The sequence below is a fragment of the Eucyclogobius newberryi genome, unplaced genomic scaffold (assembly GCF_026437365.1).
Source record: "Eucyclogobius newberryi isolate DKJ021-1_F unplaced genomic scaffold, fEucNew1.0.hap1 SCAF_22, whole genome shotgun sequence".
NCBI classification, from domain to species: Eukaryota; Metazoa; Chordata; class Actinopteri; order Gobiiformes; family Gobiidae; genus Eucyclogobius; species Eucyclogobius newberryi.
The window spans coordinates 24,081,545-24,101,104 of NW_027315857.1; the positions used below are offsets into that span (position 1 = coordinate 24,081,545).

General features: G+C 41.2%; 1 protein-coding gene across 1 annotated transcript in view; it reads right to left on the reverse strand.

The window, feature by feature from the left end:
• trim2b (tripartite motif containing 2b) overlaps positions 1–8,903 on the reverse strand; it is a 14,922-nt gene extending 6,019 nt beyond the window's left edge. Inside the window, exons 1-6 of the mRNA XM_072458805.1 lie at positions 8,620–8,903; positions 4,860–5,005; positions 3,870–4,050; positions 3,036–3,295; positions 554–692; positions 176–355 (exon numbers count right to left, since the gene is read on the reverse strand). Coding sequence (XP_072314906.1) covers positions 176–355; positions 554–692; positions 3,036–3,295; positions 3,870–4,050; positions 4,860–5,005; positions 8,620–8,715 — 1,002 coding nt within the window. The 5' untranslated portion in view covers positions 8,716–8,903. The remainder of the gene's footprint in view (positions 1–175; positions 356–553; positions 693–3,035; positions 3,296–3,869; positions 4,051–4,859; positions 5,006–8,619) is intronic.
• Positions 8,904–19,560: the final 10,657 nt, after the last annotated feature.

The following is a 19,560-nucleotide window of genomic DNA, read 5'->3' on the forward strand; positions in this document are numbered from 1 at the left end:
ACACAGGTGAAACATCTCAAATTGTCTACAGACACAGGTGAAACATCTCTAATTGTCTACAGACACAGGTGAAACATCTCGAACTGTCCACAGACACAGGTGAAACGTCTCTAAATGCCCACAGACACAAGTAAAACATCTCTAAATGCCCACAGACGCAGGTGAAACGTCTCACCTCGACTTCTGAGGGCTTGTTCACTGTCAGTTTGAATGGGCTGCCCTTGATGTGGTGGTCGTAGAGGCGTAAGGCCAAAGAGAAGTCTCCTTCTTTGGGAACAATGTAGAGAAACTCGTATGTTCCGTTTTTGTGGTCCACGATTTCCCCGTCGACGATGCTGCCGTCTGGAGTAAACACCTGAAAACATTTGAATAACCGGCATATTTAGGGACAATATTTCCCCCTTCATAATGTCCTGTCTAACCTGATCAAGCCAGGCTCAAGATCTCTGTTTACTGAACATAGAGTCAACATTCCATCTGAATAATGACTACGACTCTGGATTAGTGACGTTTCATAACCCTCTGCTACACAACAATACGTCAAATACGTCACCTCTGCCGACAGAATGGCGTTGCCGTTCTTACAGGCTCCTCCGGATTTGTCGCGCGTCACTATGGTAACGGAGGCGGGGTGTCCCACGACGCACTGCTCCAAACCGGCCCCCATGGCCTCGCTCTGACTCGCCACCGCGCTGCAATCACAACGGAACCTTCAGCTGGCGAGACACAGCTGAAACGTCTCAGAAATGCATTGTCCACACGACCGCCTCTAAAACTACTACACGGTAAGAGAGCTGTAAGGTGTTTTTGAGAAATACACATTTACCTGTGATTGAATAAATTTTTGATATTTATTAAGATATAGATTTAATATTATTATTATACATTATTTTTACTACAACAACAAAAACATACATGAACTGACCTATGCAAAGACATTTTATTAATAAATCCAAGTAAATGAATACAAAAAAATAAATAATAACAATTAAAAATAGTTAAAAATAATATAAATAAATAAATACATAAAATAATGAATTAATGGATAAATGAATAAATAAAATAAATAAAATAAATAAAATAAATAAAATAAATAAAACAAATAAAATAAATAAAATAAATAAAATAAATAAAATAAATAAAATAAATAAAATAAATAAATAATAATAAAATAAAATGATGATAATAAATATACAAAAATAAAAAACACAGTTGGGCAGGACAATAGAGAACTCAGGATAAGTAAAGAATGACGCATATTATGGCAGAAGTAAGAGTCCCATTTTGCCAATTGTTTGTTGAATCTCTCCATTTTTGTCGGCGGTTATTGTTTCCATGGTGCGTGTGTCAGTTATCATGTCCTTAATCATCGGAGCAGTTTGTGTCATCCGTTTGTTTGTGTGATCGCCTTCTTCCCGGCGGCCAACAGTGTGTTCCACAGATATCCATCCTTTATGTCCGTGGCGGGAGTTTTGAGGCCTACATACTGGTACATTGTTCCTTTATTTAACAGTAGAAAAAGCTTCAGTTGTAGTCATCTGGACTCGGTTTGAAAAAATAGACGTTTCGACTCTCATCCAAGAGTCATTGTCAATAAAAGAATTTAGATCGAGAACTCCGATATTTATTCTATTCTGTGGTAAGACCCGCCCATTGGGCGGAGCCTTCCTGAAGTAGAAAGAGTTGTTTGTTTCAACAGAAACTCCCCCCTTGTATCTACCGAGCCTATTCAGAATCTTAATGGGCTATTAGAATCCTCTTTGTCTTTGTGAGACCCTGGCTCAACCACCCTGAGTACCTGATTAGCATCCGAATGTCCTTGTCCTGGTCCTCTACCTTTCCAGGGGTTCAGTAACCCATTATAAATAACAGGAAGATTAAACCTTAGCCCTCCATTTCTGTTTAAAGAAGGTCTTTCTTTTTTAACAAAAATAGCTTCCTTGACTCCTCTTTCAAACCATCTTTTCTCCTGCTTAAAACCTTCACCTCACCGTCTTCAAACGAGTGATTAGAGGCTTCAAGATGGAGATGCACGGCGCTCTGAGGTCCTGAACTAGTATTTCTTCTGTGCTGATAAAGCCTCTTGTGTAGAGGCTGTTTCGTCTCACCTATGTAACGTTCTTTACAGCTTTCTTCACTGCATTGGATCGAATAAACTACATTGCTCTGTTTTTGAGTCAGCAACTTGTCCTTAGGGTGAACCAGTTTTTGTCTTAAAGTGTTTCCTGGTTTAAAATAAACAGGGACTTGATGTTGTCTAAAAATTCTCTGCAGTTTTTCCGACAGGCCAGACACATAAGGGATAGAAACACCCTTCCTTCTCTGTTCAGTTTCCCTTTTGTCCTGCTTCTTGGTTCTCTTCACTCTGTTGAGAGCCCAAGCGGGGTAACCACAGGCTGAGAGGGCATTTCGGACATGTTTTTCCTCTTTCTTCCTACACACACAGACCAGTATCTGCTCTTTGGTTCCAACCACCCACTACAGCACAAGCTGTGTTAAGATTCTGAATAGGCTCGGTAGATACAAGGGGGGAGTTTCTGTTGAAACAAACAACTCTTTCTACTTCAGGAGGTTCCTCCCAATGGGCGGGTCTTACCACAGAACAGTATTAATATCGGAGTTCTCGACCTAAATTCTTTTATTGACAATGACTCTTGGATGAGAGTCGAAACGTCTAATTTTTCAAACTGAGTCCAGATGACTACAACTGAAGCTTTTTCTACTATGGAACACGCCTGGACGAATGAGGGATTACACCGACATATTTCCTTTATTTAATATTTTCTCGTTGCATTAGGATTCATGAATTTACTAACATGTGTCTGCAAATGTCTTGGTGGAGGTCCAAGTGTCGTGAAACATGAATGGACCATACACTTAACCAGAGAATTGCAGAAATGTCACGTTTTCGCTCTTGTTTGGAACATTACACTGGACGTTTCTGTCTCTTTTCCTGAATAGTTTTGATTACATCATCTACTCGATAGTCGACAGTGATATGATACATTTTTCGATCGCTCCCGTGGGGCGTGTACCTGGTGGTGACGATGGTGCCCAGGTTATGGACGGACTTGCGCAGCACGTCTGTCTCCAGGATCAGGTCGAGCTGGTCGTTCTCCTCCGGGTCCGAGCGCACCCTGAGCACCGCCAGCCGCTCCAGCCTCTGGCCCAGCTCCTGCTCCTCGCCCAGGGACGCCACGCACGCCTCCCCGGCCAGGGCCTCCTCCGCCTGGGCACCGAGCGACGACATGTCGCCCTCGCAGCCAGCCAGGCTCTCCATCTGCGCCTGCAACACCTGCAAATGTGTCCTGGTTTAGACCTAGTTCAGTCCTGGTTTAGTCCTGGTTTGGACCTGTTTTAGTCTTGGTTTAGTCCTGGTTTAGTCCTGTTTTAGTCCTGGTTTAGTCTTGGTTTAGTCCTGGTTTAGTCCTAGTTCAATCCTGGTTTAGTCCTGGTTCAGTCCTGGTTCAGTCCTGGTTTAGTCCTAGTTTAGTCCTAGTTCAATCCTGGTTTAGTCCTGGTTCAGTCCTGGTTTAGTCCTGGTTTAGTCCTGGTTCAGTCCTGGTTTAGTCCTGGTTTAGTCCTGGATCAGTCCTGGTTTAGTCCTGGTTTAGTCCTGGATCAGTCCTGGTTTAGTCCTGGATCAGTCCTGGTTCAGTCCTGGTTTAGTCCTGGTTTAGTCCTGGTTTAGTCCTGGTTTAGTCCTGGTTTAGTCCTGGTTCAGTCCTGGTTTAGTCCTGGTTCAGTCCTGGTTTAGTCCTGGTTTAGTCCTGGTTTAGTCCTGGTTCAGTCCTGGTTTAGTCCTGGTTCAGTCCTGGTTCAGTCCTGGTTTAGTCCTGGTTCAGTCCTGGTTTAGTCCTGGTTTAGACCTTGTGTTTGAGTCCGTGTGTGACCTCCAGCTCCATCAGCAGAACGCTCTTCCTGACGTCGAGCTGCCGGTGCAGATCCTCAAACGCTGATTGGACGTCCTCCTCGATCGCCGCTCTCTGATTGGTCAGCTGCTGCAGGATCTCTCTGACCAGGGACAGAGCTTCTGACACCTGCGGCCGCCTTCACGTTTCAGAGAGAAGACCAAATGACAAAAAGACAAATGAGTCGTTTTTACAATGGTACGTTTACTTTTTCAGCTTTAAACAATGTTACAATTTCATTTAAAAAAAATACAAGAATTAAATCCCAACTGGATTTTCTTTGGTAAATATATGAGTGAGTAAAACAAATTTAAAACACTGTGCAGACTGAATATTAATATATATATATATAGATATAATATAATCCGTCCATATAACAGTCACTTACTATAAATAAGAGTGTGCAATTTTTCCATTATTTTTATTTAAATTTTGTTTTGCTCTATTTATGTTTATACCAGATTTAAATATTATTTTTAAAGTAAGTTATCCGTTTTTATCATTCCACTTCTGTGCCTATTCTGTGTTGCAACATTGAAATTTCCCCATTGTGGGACCCAGATTTACATAGTATGTATTTAGTATTTTTATTTATTTATTTATATATAACACAATATCAAATTCATATAATTCATACAAATTTGAAGTCATATATTTACTTGATTGTATGTTAAAAAATAGTCAGTTCACATAATTCAAATTCCAATCAATTCAAAAATTCAAAATAAAAACTACATAATAAGTAATAAAAACACAAATAACCTTTACTCAAAAAAGAAATCCAGGCAAAATCCATATATATATATATATATATATATATATATATATATATATATATATATATATATATATATATATATATATATATATATATATATATATATATATTCATGTGAATTGGCCCAGTCACTACAGAGACTTGAACCGTGAACCCTGCCGTGAGGTCACCTGGCCTGCAGCGCTCGGAGCCGCTCCTGCAGCTGAACTCTGGTCTGGTCCAGGCCCACGTCCAGGTCCACAGAGGGGTGGTCCTCGTGCCCCTGGCAGTCCTCACACAGGGGGCACAGACAGGCCTGGCAGAAGCGCTCCGACACCTGCGGGACAAGCACCGCGGGTTAAACACACGGGAAAGGGAGTAAAAAGGGCCAAATGTTAACTTCATGTCAAAGAAACGTGGAGTATTAAGTCATTTATCTGTTGATTATGTATTATTGTTATTTGTTATTATTCATCATTATTTATTATTATTATTTATTATCCACTGTCTATAATTTATTAGTATTTATCATTATGCATTATTTATTTATTTATTATTATTATTCATATTTTATTATTATGTATTATTATCAATTACTATTTACTATGTATTATTTATTATTATTATTCATGTTTTATTATTATGTATTATTATTAATTACTATTTACTATGTATTATTAATTATTATTCATCATTATCTATTATTATTATTATGATTTATGATTATGATGTATTATTTACTATGTATTATTTATTAGTATTCATCATTATGTATTATTATTTATCAATATCTGTTATTATGTATTACTATTTATTATTATTTATTATTTACTTTTTTATTATTATTTGTTATAATTATTAGTTATTATTATCATGTATTATTATTTATTATCATTTATTATCATTTTATAAAAAAATATATATATTATTATTGCTATTATTAATGGAAATGCCTAGTGAAATGTTTAAAACTAATCTGTGTTAATTACAAGATGAATAAAGGGGCAGATCATATAAGATTACTCTTCTTTTTGCTGCTTTTCCATTAGTTTTTTCCTCTCATTTTTTTTAACTGTATGACACTGATTATACCTTTTGTATTTCAATGAATTAAATAAACAAAAAGCATCAAAAAATGTCCAATTTCTTTTTTAAATCCCAGTTATCTAAAGTGAGAGTGTAGACGAGGGTGACTGATAAGTATCGGACCATAATTGAAGATTGTCTGTGAATTAAAGCCCCAGTTTGTGACATTTAAGCAACAAAAAAAAAAAAAAAATGGTATTGTTTTCTTTTTTGATTTTTGATGTTTTTTATTCCAGTGAAAAACATAGAAAAACTTGTGTCGTGTGAGCGGACTTGCATCTCCACAGACCTGACTCGTACCTCTGACTGTAACATTATATGATCTATGTCATCTCATGTAGAACGTTCCGGAGTTTGTTTTTTATCGTTATATAATCATAGTTTCCGTGGGATGAAGAGCAGGCGACGTGCCACCTCCAGAAGTGCTTAAACAGTCCACACAAGACCCTAAAGGATAAAACACTTCAGATGGTGGTGAAAGTGGGACGTTTGGGCGATGGGACGTGCCGCGCTCCTGAGCTCATTTGGATTCTTTTTTTAATTTGGAGGAGAAAAAGGACCTCGGGTGAACTAAAGTGAGAGGCGAAAAGGAAAAGCTTAAGGAATTATGAAATATCACTATTTTACATTCATTTGTTCATGTGGCACCGGTGAAAAAGTGGGACATGGACTAAATAAGTGTGATAAATGACCCAAACCCGACCGAGACCCTGGTCCTGGTCCAAGTCTGGACTGTGAGGGTCTCTTTTCGGGTTGTGTTCTGTTGGTGTTTGGTTCTTGTTCGTTCGTGTTGGTGTTCTTTTTGTGTTCTTTTTGTGTTGGCTTCATGTTTGTGTTCGCTCCGTGTTCTTTTCATGTTCTTTTTGTGTTCTTTTCGTGTTCTTTTCATGTTCTTTTCATCTTCTTTTCATGTTCTTTTCGTGTTCTTTTCATGTTCTTTTCATCTTCTTTTCATGTTCTTTTCATGTTCTTTTCATGTTCTTTTCATGTTCTTTTCATGTTCTTTTCATGTTCTTTTCGTGTTTTTTTCGTGTTCGCTTTGTGTTTGCTTCGTGTTCTTTTCACGTTCTTTTCGTGTTCGCTCCGTGTGTTCGTGTTTGCTTCATGTTCTTACGTGTTGGCTTCATGTTTTCGTGTTCATGTTCTTTTCATGTTCGTGTTACTTTTTGTTCGTGTTTGCTTCATGTCGGCTTCGTGTTTTCTGTTCTTTTCGTGTTCGCGTTGGCTACATGTTCTCTTGGTGTTCGTGTTCTCTTGGTGTTCGTGTTCTTTTCGTGTTCGTGTTCTTTTCGTGTTCGTGTTCTTTTCGTGTTCGTGTTCTCTTAGTGTTCGTGTTCTTTTCGTGTTCGTGTTCTTTTCGTGTTCGTGTTCTCTTAGTGTTCGTGTTCTTTTCGTGTTCTCTTGGTGTTCGTGTTCTTTTCGTGTTCGTGTTCTTTTCGTGTTCTCTTGGTGTTCGTGTTCTTTTCGTGTTCGTGTTCTTTTCGTGTTCGTGTTCTTTTCGTGTTCGTGTTCTCTTAGTGTTCGTGTTCTCTTAGTGTTCGTGTTCTTTTCGTGTTCGTGTTCTTTTCGTGTTCGTGTTCTCTTGGTGTTCGTGTTCTCTTGGTGTTCGTGTTCTCTTAGTGTTCGTGTTCTTTTCGTGTTCTCTTGGTGTTCGTGTTCTTTTCGTGTTCGTGTTCTTTTCGTGTTCGTGTTCTTTTCGTGTTCGTGTTCTTTTCGTGTTCGTGTTCTTTTCGTGTTCTCTTGGTGTTCGTGTTCTCTTGGTGTTCGTGTTCTCTTGATGTTCGTGTTCTCTTGATGTTCGTGTTCTCTTGATGTTCGTGTTCTCTTGGTGTTCGTGTTCTTTTCGTGTTCGTGTTCTCTTGGTGTTCGTGTTCTCTTGGTGTTCGTGTTCTTTTCGTGTTCGTGTTCTCTTGGTGTTCGTGTTCTTTTCGTGTTCGTGTTCTCTTGGTGTTCGTGTTCTCTTGGTGTTCGTGTTCTCTTAGTGTTCGTGTTCTCTTAGTGTTCGTGTTCTTTTCGTGTTCTCTTAGTGTTCGTGTTCTTTTCGTGTTCTTTTCGTGTTCGTGTTCTTTTCGTGTTCGTGTTCTCTTAGTGTTCGTGTTCTTTTCGTGTTCTCTTAGTGTTCGTGTTCTTTTCGTGTTCGTGTTCTTTTCGTGTTCTCTTAGTGTTCGTGTTCTTTTCGTGTTCTCTTGGTGTTCGTGTTCTCTTGGTGTTCGTGTTCTCTTAGTGTTCGTGTTCTTTTCGTGTTCTCTTGGTCTTCGTGTTCTTTTCATGTTCGTGTTCTCTTGGTGTTCGTGTTCTCTTGGTGTTCGTGTTCTTTTCGTGTTCGTGTTCTTTTCGTGTTCGTGTTCTCTTGGTGTTCGTGTTCTCTTGGTGTTCGTGTTCTCTTGGTGTTCGTGTTCTCTTAGTGTTCGTGTTCTCTTAGTGTTCGTGTTCTTTTCGTGTTCTCTTGGTGTTCGTGTTCTTTTCATGTTCGTGTTCTCTTGGTGTTCGTGTTCTTTTCGTGTTCGTGTTCTTTTCGTGTTCGTGTTCTCTTGGTGTTCGTGTTCTCTTAGTGTTCGTGTTCTTTTCGTGTTCTCTTGGTGTTCGTGTTCTCTTGGTGTTCGTGTTCTTTTCGTGTTCTCTTGGTGTTCGTGTTCTCTTGGTGTTCATGTTCTCTTGGTGTTCGTGTTCTTTTCGTGTTCTCTTGGTGTTCGTGTTCTCTTGGTGTTCGTGTTCTTTTCGTGTTCGTGTTCTCTTGGTGTTCGTGTTCTCTTAGTGTTCGTGTTCTTTTCGTGTTCTCTTGGTGTTCGTGTTCTCTTGGTGTTCGTGTCCTTTTCGTGTTCTTTTCGTGTTCTTTCCGTGTTCGTGTTTGCGTTGGCGTCTGACCTTGCTGGGGTGCTGGAGGCAGCTGTTCTTGGGCGCAGCCTCCAGGACGGTGCACTCCTCGCTGCTGGAGTCGGGCGAGTGTTGGGGGGCCTCCATGGAGCCGCGGGGGGGGCCCTAAGCCTCGGGGGTCCTCGGGGCTTTTAGCTTGACCAGAGTTAGAGACTTCTTTTCATCCATGTCCACTGCAGCGATCGATTTCACAAGCAATTCACAAATACCAAAACGGACACAAGCGACGCGTGAACCCTCGTCGATGTTTTAGGATCGTCTGCGCGGCGCATTTTCGGTCAGGATTGAACTAAAAAAGTCTAAAAAACGGATATTCAGCTTTCAGAGTCACTAATGCCGTTTAAATACAGTCAATCTTCTGTCGTCTTCAACCGGAGGCATCTTCAAGGTTTCATGGTCATCAAAAACGGCCAAAATGTGGAGTAGAATTGAGTGAAGATGGTGGATATTTGAGGCGGGAGGAGCTGGAGGTGGGAGGAGCTGGAGGTGGGAGGAGCTGGAGGTGGGAGGAGCTGGAGGTGGGAGGAGCCGCAGGTGGGTTTGTCGGAGTCTGTGGCGCCTGGAAGACAAAATGCAGGGATGAGAAAAAAAACAAAAAAGTGTTTGAGCCGACAAAATAAAGATATTTCGGGGCGTTTGAAGTGCCCGCCGTCGCCCCCTGCAGTCTCGGGGTGGAACCTATGCCGACATGGACGAACTCTCCTGAGAAACCCTGGCTCTATTATGTGTTTTTTATGTGATTATACCGTCTTTTGTGATACAGAAAGAAAGACAAAAATGGACAAACTAAATACATTTCTGGTCATGTGTTTTCACAGCGGGGCTGCAGGGGGCGCCAGAGTTATTTAGTTCTGCTTTAAATGCTACAGAAAGAGCTAGAGGGGTCAGTGAGTCACTTATTATTTCTTTTTTTTATTTAAAAATGTTGCTGAGTGTGTTAAAAAAGATATGTTCTGTAAAGTCCGGAACCCAATGATCATTATCTGGACTAGTATAGTGGATCTAAACCAAGACTAAACCTTCCTCGTTTAGTCTTGGTTTAGATCCACTATACTAGTCTAGACCAAGACTAAACCAGGATCTAAACCAAGATTAAACCAGGAATAAACCAGGTCTAAACCAAGACTAAACCAGGACTATACCAGGACTAAACCAGGATCTAAACCAGGACTAAAACAGAACCAAACTAGGTCTAAACCAAGACTAAACCAAGACTAAACCAGGATCTAAACCAGGACTAAACCAGGATCCAAACCAGGACTAAACCAAGACTAAACCAGGATCTAAACCAGGACTATACCAGGACAAAACCAGGATCTAAACCAGGACTAAAACAGAACCAAACTAGGTCTAAACCAAGACTAAACCAAGACTAAACCAGGATCTAAACCAGGACTAAACCAGGATCCAAACCAGGACTAAACCAAGACTAAACCAGGATCTAAACCAGGACTAAACCAAGACTAATCCAGGATCTAAACCAGTACTAAACCAAGACTAAACCAGGATCTAAACCAAGACTAAACCAGGATCTAAACCAGAACTAAACCAGGATCTAAACCAAGACTAAACCAGGATCTAAACCGAGACTAAACCAGGTCCAAAACCACGACTATACCAGGTCCAAAGGTCTTGGCATGGACCTGGTTTAGTCTTGGTTTGGGTCTAAACCAAGATCTAAACCAAGACTAAACTAAGGCCCAATCCAAAACTATAAAAGGTATAAACAAAGACTAAACCAAGACCAAACCCGGTCTATACCAGGGTCAAACCAGGACTCTTTATTTATTAATATCAGAATGAAACCCCTCCCCCTCGGCTGCGTCCGTTGCCGTAGAAACCTTTGAAGTTTGGTTTGGCCTACTTTCATTCATCCGATTTTTGGTTCCGGTTTTTCACGTGGGATTTGTGCTAGGAATGAATGAGATTTTGAGGGATTAAAACCGAGCTACAGTTTATGTCTGCTGATATTTTTGGCTCTTCAGAAAATGGTCAAAAATAATTATGACAGAAAATATAATGCTGGTAATCATTTCAAACACATGTTCATACTTTGTTATTAATCAGTCCTTATTTTTACCTTGTTCAAGTTAAAAGTCATCTGGATTCAGACCATGTTTGAATCCTGGTTCGGACCTGATTTAGACCAGGTTTAGTCCTGGTTTAGTCCTGTTTTAGTCCTGTTTTAGTCCTGGTTTAGTCCTGGTTTAGTCCTAGTTTAGTCCTAGTTTAGACCAGGTTTAGTGCTGTTTTGGACCTGGTTTATTCCTGGTTTGGACCTGCTTTAGTCCTGCTCTAGACCCGTTTTAGACCCGGTTTAGCCCTGGTTTAGTCCTGGTTTAGCCCAGGTTTAGCCCTGGTTTAGTCCTGCTTTAGACCTGCCTCAGACCTGTTTCAGCCCTGGTTTAGCCCTGGTTTAGTCCTGGTTTAGCCCTGGTTTAGTCCTGCTTTAGACACAGTTTCAGTCCTGCTCTAGACACAGTTTCAGTCCTGCTCTAGACCTGGTTTAGTCCTGGTTTAGCCCTGGTTTAGCCCTGGTTTAGTCCTGGTTTAGCCGTGGTTTAGCCCTGGTTTAGTCCTTGTTTAGCCCTGGTTTAGTCCTGCTCTAGACCCGTTTCAGCCCTGGTTTAGTCCTTGTTTAGCCCTGGTTTAGTCCTGGTTTAGCCCTGGTTTAGCCCTGGTTTAGCCCTGGTTTAGTCCTGCTTTAGACCCGTTTCAGCCCTGGTTTAGCCCTGGTTTAGCCCTGGTTTAGCCCTGGTTTAGTCCTGCTTTAGACCCGTTTCAGCCCTGGTTTAGCCCTGGTTTAGCCCTGGTTTAGCCCTGGTTTAGTCCTGGTTTAGCCCTGGTTTAGCCCTGGTTTAGCCCTGGTTTAGCCCTGGTTTAGCCCTGCTCTTGGCTGTGACGTTGCTAGCCTGTGGATGCTAACAGGCCTTAGCTCTGATCCTAATCTATCTCAACACAATTCAATCCATTTCCACGTCGTCATCGTTTTTTTTCCGCCGTCACCGATTCCCACAAACGCCACCTTGTTTTTCCTCCACCGTTGATCCTCTGCAAATCCCCGGTGCTTCTCTCTCCTCCACCACACGCAGCCACACATGCCGTTATTACATTTGACCATTTGCATATTCTCCCCCACCCCAAAAACAGCCTGAAAAGTGGCAGCAAAATGCCCCAAAACGAGCGCGAGCGTGTGGGATTCACCTGGTTCTGCTGCAGTCCTTCCCCAGCAGAGCATCCGTGTCAGGACCTGCTGTTCGGTGCCTGGTGTGGGCGGGACGCAGAAGGGATGGAGAGGATGGAGAGGATGAGAGGAGGAGAGAGAGAGAGAGAGAGAGAGAGAGAGGGGGGGGAGGCAGCAGCAGAAGGGGGAGGGGTGGGACTTGCGGTAAGGAAGCGGCGTCGCGATTGGCCCGAGCGGTGCGCGGATGGGGATGAGAGTCGGACCATGCGACACTCGCTGCTCGAGCTGTGACTGACCGTCGTTTCTGTCGTACTTTGAGACTTTTAAAACGCATTTTGACTGAATAAAGGTTGAAATATGTGAATTAATATGGTTCTGGATGAGGAAATTTTACGATTTAATGTCTATATTTGACGACGCATTTGACTAAAACGCAGCGAACGCGATTGTATTTCAGATTTTTCGACACATTTTGGCACGTTTGTCCCCATTTGTTTGACCGTTTGTGTAAAGTTTGTAATTGCACTTCCTGGTTGGACGTGAGCACAGATATGACATAGAGGTGATTCCACGGCTGTTACCATAGCAACCAGACTGTAAACAAGAGCCAAACTCCACATCTGACACACAATAAGACCATAAAACACCTTTATTTAGTCCAACCATGGTTTAAACTGTCTCTGTGTCGCACACTGATGACATCACAGAGGGATTCAGCTCCACTTCCTGTCATTATAAAACCCTTATTTTTTGTCACAAACTGCAACTTAACGGGAGTAAAACTGCGATAAATATGTACCACAGGTTCTACACCACCAAACTAAGTCAGAATTAGAAAAGCAGGAGAAACATCATGTGGACTTTAAGAGTTTTATGGACAAAAATATGAAATTGTCTGTTCTTTTTTCACATTTTGCTCACATTCACACTGGTTTTGGGCACAAATCTGGACAAAATGAGCGCTAATTTAGATGTGTTCATGTTCTAGTCCTGGTTTCTCAAGGTTTTGTCCCAGTTTTATTGATTTTCTAATGTTTTAATTTGTCTTTTTTTGTTGCTCTTTCTCCTTTTATTGATTTTTTTAAACATTTTTTAAATTCGTTCTGCTACAGTAGGTGGCGGTAATGTAACACTTTACCAACCGCCATAAAACACCAAAGAAGAAGTTTAGACCAAATTTTGACGAGGTTTTATAATGTCGCTCTCTTTCGTACATGTTCCAGAGTCTGTATAGTCCAGTAGTCATGATTAAGTTTATTAAAAATAGTCACGGTTACTCAATAAATCGTCGCAGCCGTATTCATGAGCGCTGCTGGTTCTCTCAGCTAATGCTAACGTGTATTAAAATGTAAAATATAGAGAACCAACACCATTTTAAAGTAAAAAACGGTCCAGTTGCTTTAATGTGAAGATTATTTCAGTGTGTTCATTTAAATTGTTTTTGTTTTTGTTTTTTTACTGTTCATGTCTCAACAGTAGAATTAGCGTTAGCATTGAACAAAACAAACATGTCCCTTTCGTAAAAGTAAAGTAAAACCTTGTTAAGTTGCATAACATGTTCACAGAGACGTCCACCACAACTCGCTGTTCATCTTATAATATTTATTCATTTCAGACCGAGAAAAAGAGAGATTGTGACATCATAGAATCTTCAGTTAGCCTAATGTTAAAACAATGCTGATTTTAAGATGCTAATTACCTAAATTAGCATCGATTCAAAACTCTTCTAACATTGCAGAGTGATACATGTATTTACCAGTAGTGGCTGTAAGTCTTGGTTCTTTATGTTGTTGTTGTTGTTGTTTTTTTGGCTAATGTATCGCGGCGGATTTCCATGGCGACGGTTTTGATGTGCCATCCCGAGAACAGGAAGTACAACGCTCACCTTTTGTTAGCGACTTTGAAAAACAAAAACCCCTGTGAAATGAGAGATATCTGAGCAAAAAAGATTCGCGATTAAACTAAACAACTCAAATTAAATAACAGATTTGGCGGGATTGGTTCTTGATATATACAGCATGCAGTTCTCCGGCAGACCGCTACGAGGCGTTGCAGCACGCGGACCGTATAAAACCTCCGCCGCTGCGCTTCCGGTTCCTCATTCGCCTCTGCTTGATCCGCGTCGTCATGTCGCTCTCGCTTTGGAGGTAAATATTTCCATCGATGCGTTGCCTTTTCTTTGACTATATCGACTTTATTTCATTCCAAAGTCTTTGGTGAAGCTTTGTGCGCGTTAGTTTGTTTCGGATGCTCCGGTTATTTAGCGGATGGAGACCGATTTTGACTGGAAATGACCCGCGTCGCACATGCGCTCTGGAGCCAACGAGCTGAAACAAGCGTGAAACTTTTTTTGTTTTTAGTTTTTAACGATGGATTACAAATCTAAAATAGTTTCATTGGTCTGTTTAATATGTAACTATTTATGCGTTTTGTGTTATTTTTTTTTTAGCACTTCCGTCTATGGCGAATCTTGTATCTCTACTTTAAACACGTTTTACTTTGCGTTCATCCTTTTTTATTCGTTTTTTGACTGCTTTTGTCTGAATTTATCGTCTGTATTCCCTTTGGTTTTGTAAATTAAATCTAAATTCAGGCTTTTCTACTCTAAAATTCTGAATCTTTTCCAGCATGGTGGAAACCGGAAGTGCATCGCTCCAGACCGATCTTGAGTGTTTTGAACCTGGATAAAATGGTAAAATGAAGTATTTTGTGGACTGTGCACTACGCAACTTGTCTGGTAAATCTGCTGCATTCTGGAGGTTTTGCTTTGCCTGAAATGTTCCAGAGCATGGCATTTATTCATACAGTTCCAAGAGTGTCTTGATAGATGCTGTAAACTGATGGCGCCCCCTGCTTGTCTCAAAGTTCAATTTATTAATGCACTTTTAAGGCAAATATTTAGATGTCATGATGGTAATAAACTTAACTCTGAAGAATGAGTTTGTGCTAATTAAAGGTTCAAGATCATTCAAAACATTTGACAAGTCAAATTCTGTCCATCCTCGAAAGACTTGAATGTGAAATTTCGATGATAATTTTAGTTAAATTGGGCAGTTTTTGAACTCTTAACACCACCGTTGCGTCGTAGATAAAGCAGTTGGCAGATCCTCCACCAGAAAAGTTACGTAATGCTCTTAAAATGTCAGCTTTATGGTCAGAACTGTACTGAAGTCATTGGATTCGCTGTGATGATTCCTTTCGTTTCCTTCGGAGGTCGAACGGCCAAAGACTGTTAAATCTGTAGTCTGAGCGAATCTTTAAAAATGCAGATGTGATTTATTTTATATTTTGAAGCTTTACAGTCCTAACCAGGCTTATACTTTCAGGTTTTGCGGCAAAACCAAGAGCTCTACAGTCACGCACAGGCAAAAGGTGAGTGGTGTTCATATTTTAAGTGTTTTTGGAGTTTGGTTGAGAACTAAATCGATTGCATATCTCGTTATACTCATGTCTGGGATTGTGCCGTTCATAATGTCTAGTTTCTTCTGAGAATTCGCTGTGATGACTTTCTCCTGCCATTCGTAGTTTCTGCCAGAGGTCGAAAGGCCAGAGACGGTTCTAATCTTCCTTGGATGTCTGAGCGAATTAAAGAATAAAAGCCAAAATTACTTTTACCCATCGGACACATTACGCGAACCTTACTTTTGAGCGTTAAACATGTCCTGACTTTGTCCTGTCACACACACATGTATCTGGAGCAGCATTTGGCTTCGTTCAGCTGTCTACTCCTGGTTAGAAAGCCATTTTTTGCGACGTGGCTGAAAACTTTAGCCGTTTCGGTCGGTAAATCGTCGCCAACTCGAGTTATCAAATTGCGATCGGTTAGCTTAACGATGTAGAAGCGTGCTGTTTGCCTCGTGTACAGTCTCGCCAGTAGAGGGCGCATGTCCGGGCTTCGTATGGGTAAAGCCAGATATATTGGCCGATATGTCATCATTTAGAACTAGTAAAATTACTTGTGCGTGTTTTTAAAGACTAAACGATAAAAAATGAGTCTCCTTGAAACATAACTTTTAAGAATTTTAACTTGTGCGCCATGATCTAATCAAGATAAGATGATCCTTAATATCCACACCAGGGGAAATTTCATTGTTGCACTGCAGTAGAAACGGGAGGAAAGGACAGATTATAGGAAGTTTCAAAAACTCCTCTCCTATCTTAAACGGGAATGGAGGGACGAAAATAAAATGGGTAAAGAGAAGAATATAATGATAATGATGATGATGATGATGATAGAATAAAGTAACAATAGCTAGCACAAGACTAGGTAATATTAGCAGGTAAGTAAACCGAATAAAAACAAAATAGAACTCTCCTACAGGTATTGCACATGGTTTATTCAGTATTGCACATGAATATGATGGTGAATCATTAATGGACCAAGTTTTCTTTACTTTCTAGGTGCTTCTGTCTCCTGGGACGAGTCTTTTGGTCTGAGTCTTCAGTGGACCTGTAATTAGAAGGTGCGGTTACAAGAGCAATGACTGTGTTTAGAGTCGGGCAGAGTCTCTGGGGCCCCGCGGTGCCGACTGTTCGCTGTGATGACTTTCTCCTGCCATTCGTAGTTTCTTCCAGAGGTCGAAAGGCCAAAGACGGTTCTAATCTTCCTTGGATGTCTGAGCGACTAAAAAAAATCACACTTCAGGTTTCTGTTCTGGTTTCGTCTGCTTTTTGTGCAAATCCATGAATGTCCGCATTTGTCTTGTCAGGTGGTGTCATGGTCCTTGGTCTGGGAGACTTCGGCGGCCTTAGAATCAGAAGGTACAGTCTTAAAACTCCTCACTCTAAATGTACGTGTCGAGGGAGATCTCAGTCTGTCACTTGTAGCAATGGGCACAAGTTCATTGGGCTGAGTAGAAGAGTTCAGATGGAGCAGGATTCGCTGTGATGACTTTCTCCTGCCATTCGTAGTTTCTTCCAGAGGTCGAAAGGCCAAAGACGGTTTAAATCTTCCTTGGATGTCTGAGCGACTAAAAAAATCTATTTTTTTTTAGAACTGTCCTATATTTCTTCCAGTTTTTTTGTGCAAACATTAATTTCTCTCCGTTTGTCTTGTCAGGTGGTGTCATGGCGCTGTCCTTGGTCTGGGAGACTTCGGCGGCCGTAGAATCTGAAGGTACAGTCTAAAAGTCATCTCCAGTTGCATCAAATGTCACATGTAGCAAGAAGAGGCATCTTTGAGTTGAGATGGAGCAGGACTCGCTGTGATGACGTTCTCCTGCCATTCGTAGTTTCCCCCAGAGGTCGAGAGGCCAAAGACGGTTTAAATCTTCCTTGGATGTCTGAGCGATCTGCACAAAATGTAGTTACAGAAATGAACCAGGTCCTATTGAAGTGTCTTGACTTTATCCGTAATATCGTGAACGTTTCTATCTCCCACGGATTTAGTGTCCGAGTCTCTAGAAGACTAGTGAACTCAAAGAATGCTTAATGAGAGGTTTTAACTGAACTTTAGTCTTTACATGCTTATCTGAAAGTTTAACCTCTACCAATGAATTTGAAGACTTGTTTTTGGCTGGAATGTCATCAAATACAAGTTTTTAATGTTTACCTTTTGCTCGTTTCCAGGCCTCGTCTGACCTGATGCCTCCGCACACTTCTGATGATGGTAAGTCTACAGCACTAATCTTTCTTGGATGTCTGAGCGACACAATAATTTCTGTTTAAAGTTCTTAAAGCTTTTGGCGACGATCCATCAATTTCTCTGCACATTTGTCTTGTCGGGTGCGGTTCTTGGTCTGGGGGACTTCAGCGGTGGAATGAGTTTGTGCTAATTAAAGGTTCAAGATAGTCCCAAAACATTTGACAAGTCAAATTCTGTCCATCCTCGAAATACTTGAATGTGAAATTTCGATGATAATTTTAGTTAAATTGGGCAGTTTTTGAACTCTTAACACCACCGTTGCGTCGTAGATAAAGCAGTTGGCAGATCCTCCACCAGAAAAGTTGCGTAATGCTCTTAAAATGTCAGCTTTATGGTCAGAACTGTACTGAAGTCATTGGATTCGCTGTGATGATTCCTTTCGTTTCCTTCGGAGGTCGAACGGCCAAAGACTGTTAAATCTGTAGTCTGAGCGAATCTTTAAAAATGAAGACATGATTTATTTTATATTTTGAAGCTTTACAGTCCTAACCAGGCTTATACTTTCAGGTTTTGCGGCAAAACCAAGAGCTCTACAGTCACGCACCGGCAAATGGTGAGTGGTGGTCATATTTTAAGTGTTTTTAGAGTTTGGCTGAGAATTAAATCGATTGCATGTCTGGTAGGTGGTCAGGTGGTGTCATGGTGCGGTTCTTGGTCTGGGGGACTTCAGCGGTGGTAGAATCAGAAGGTACGATCTTAAACTAAATGTAAGAGCCGTAGAGGAAGTTGAGGGAAATCTCGCGCTGTTGTGTCAAAAGCCGGATTCGCTGTGATGACTTTCTCCTGCCATTCGTAGTTTCCTCCAGAGGTCGAAAGGCCAAAGACGGTTCTAATCTTCCTTGGATGTCTGAGCGACTAAAAAATCACTCTTCCAGTTTCTGTTCTGATTTTGTCTGCTTTTTGTGCAAATCCATTCATGTCTGCATTTGTCTTGTCAGGTGGTGTCGTGGTCCTTGGTCTGGGAGACTTCGGCGGCCTTAGAATCAGAAGGTACCGTCTTCAAACTCCTCACTCTAAATGTACGTGTCGAGGAACTTGAGGGAGATCTCGGTTCAGTCTGTCACTTGTAGCAATGGGCACAAGTTCATTGGTCTGAGTAGAAGAGTTCAGATGGAGCCGGATTCGTTGTGATGACTTTCTCCTGCCATTCGTAGTTTCTTCCAGAGGTCGAAAGGCCAAAGACTGTTCCAATCTTCCTTGGATGTCTGAGCGACAACTCCATTTACACCGTTTCTGTTCTAGTTTCTTTGTACTTTTCGTGCAAATCCATTAACTTCTCCATTCGTCTCTTCAGGTGGTGTCATGGGCCTTGTTCTGGGAGACTTGGACGACCGTGTGGATAGAATCAGAAGGTACAGTCTTGAACTCATCTCGTTCTAAATGTACCTGTCGAGGTCGTAGGATTCGCTGTGATGACTTTCTCCTGCCATTCGTAGTTTCCTCCAGAGGTCGAAAGGCCAAAGATGGTTCAAATCTTCCTTGGATGTCTGAGCGACTAAACCTGATGTGAACAAAAAGGTTTATGTAGATTTAAAAGGATTGAATTAAGTTTGTTTTCAGGTGGTGACTTGATTCTGTGGTAGAGCCTTTCCTCGGGCAAAAGAAGCTTGGACGATGGCGACTTCTACTTGAAACCGTCGCAGACTTTCTTGGCTCTGCTCTAGGGCTTTGTATTGACTGTTTGTCCTGGGCTTTATTGCCATTGTGTTTGGGTATTAATATTGAATGCAAATAAACGTTATTAAAATCTTTTCTGTGGTAACTTGATATTCCTTGTGCTTTAAGTTACATTTGCAATAGTTTGGGATTAATTTTGGCTGAACTATGTAGAACTTTCTCCACTACTTTGAACTGGTAAATCTCTCAAATTAGTCTGTAAAGTTGGACTTATTTTTAATGCCATACTGGGATATAATGGCACGTTTTAAAGCCTTGTCTCCAGGAGGTGTGGCTTGTCCCTAAGAGCCCTTTTAAGGGGTCCATGCCAATCTAGAGTGCCATGGGTCTGCCTCTGCGGGCGCAGCCATCTTGTGACCAGAAGAGGCCATAAACTAGTTAAGCTGTCCATGTCCATTGAATAATCCATACGGGGGACAACTTGTAA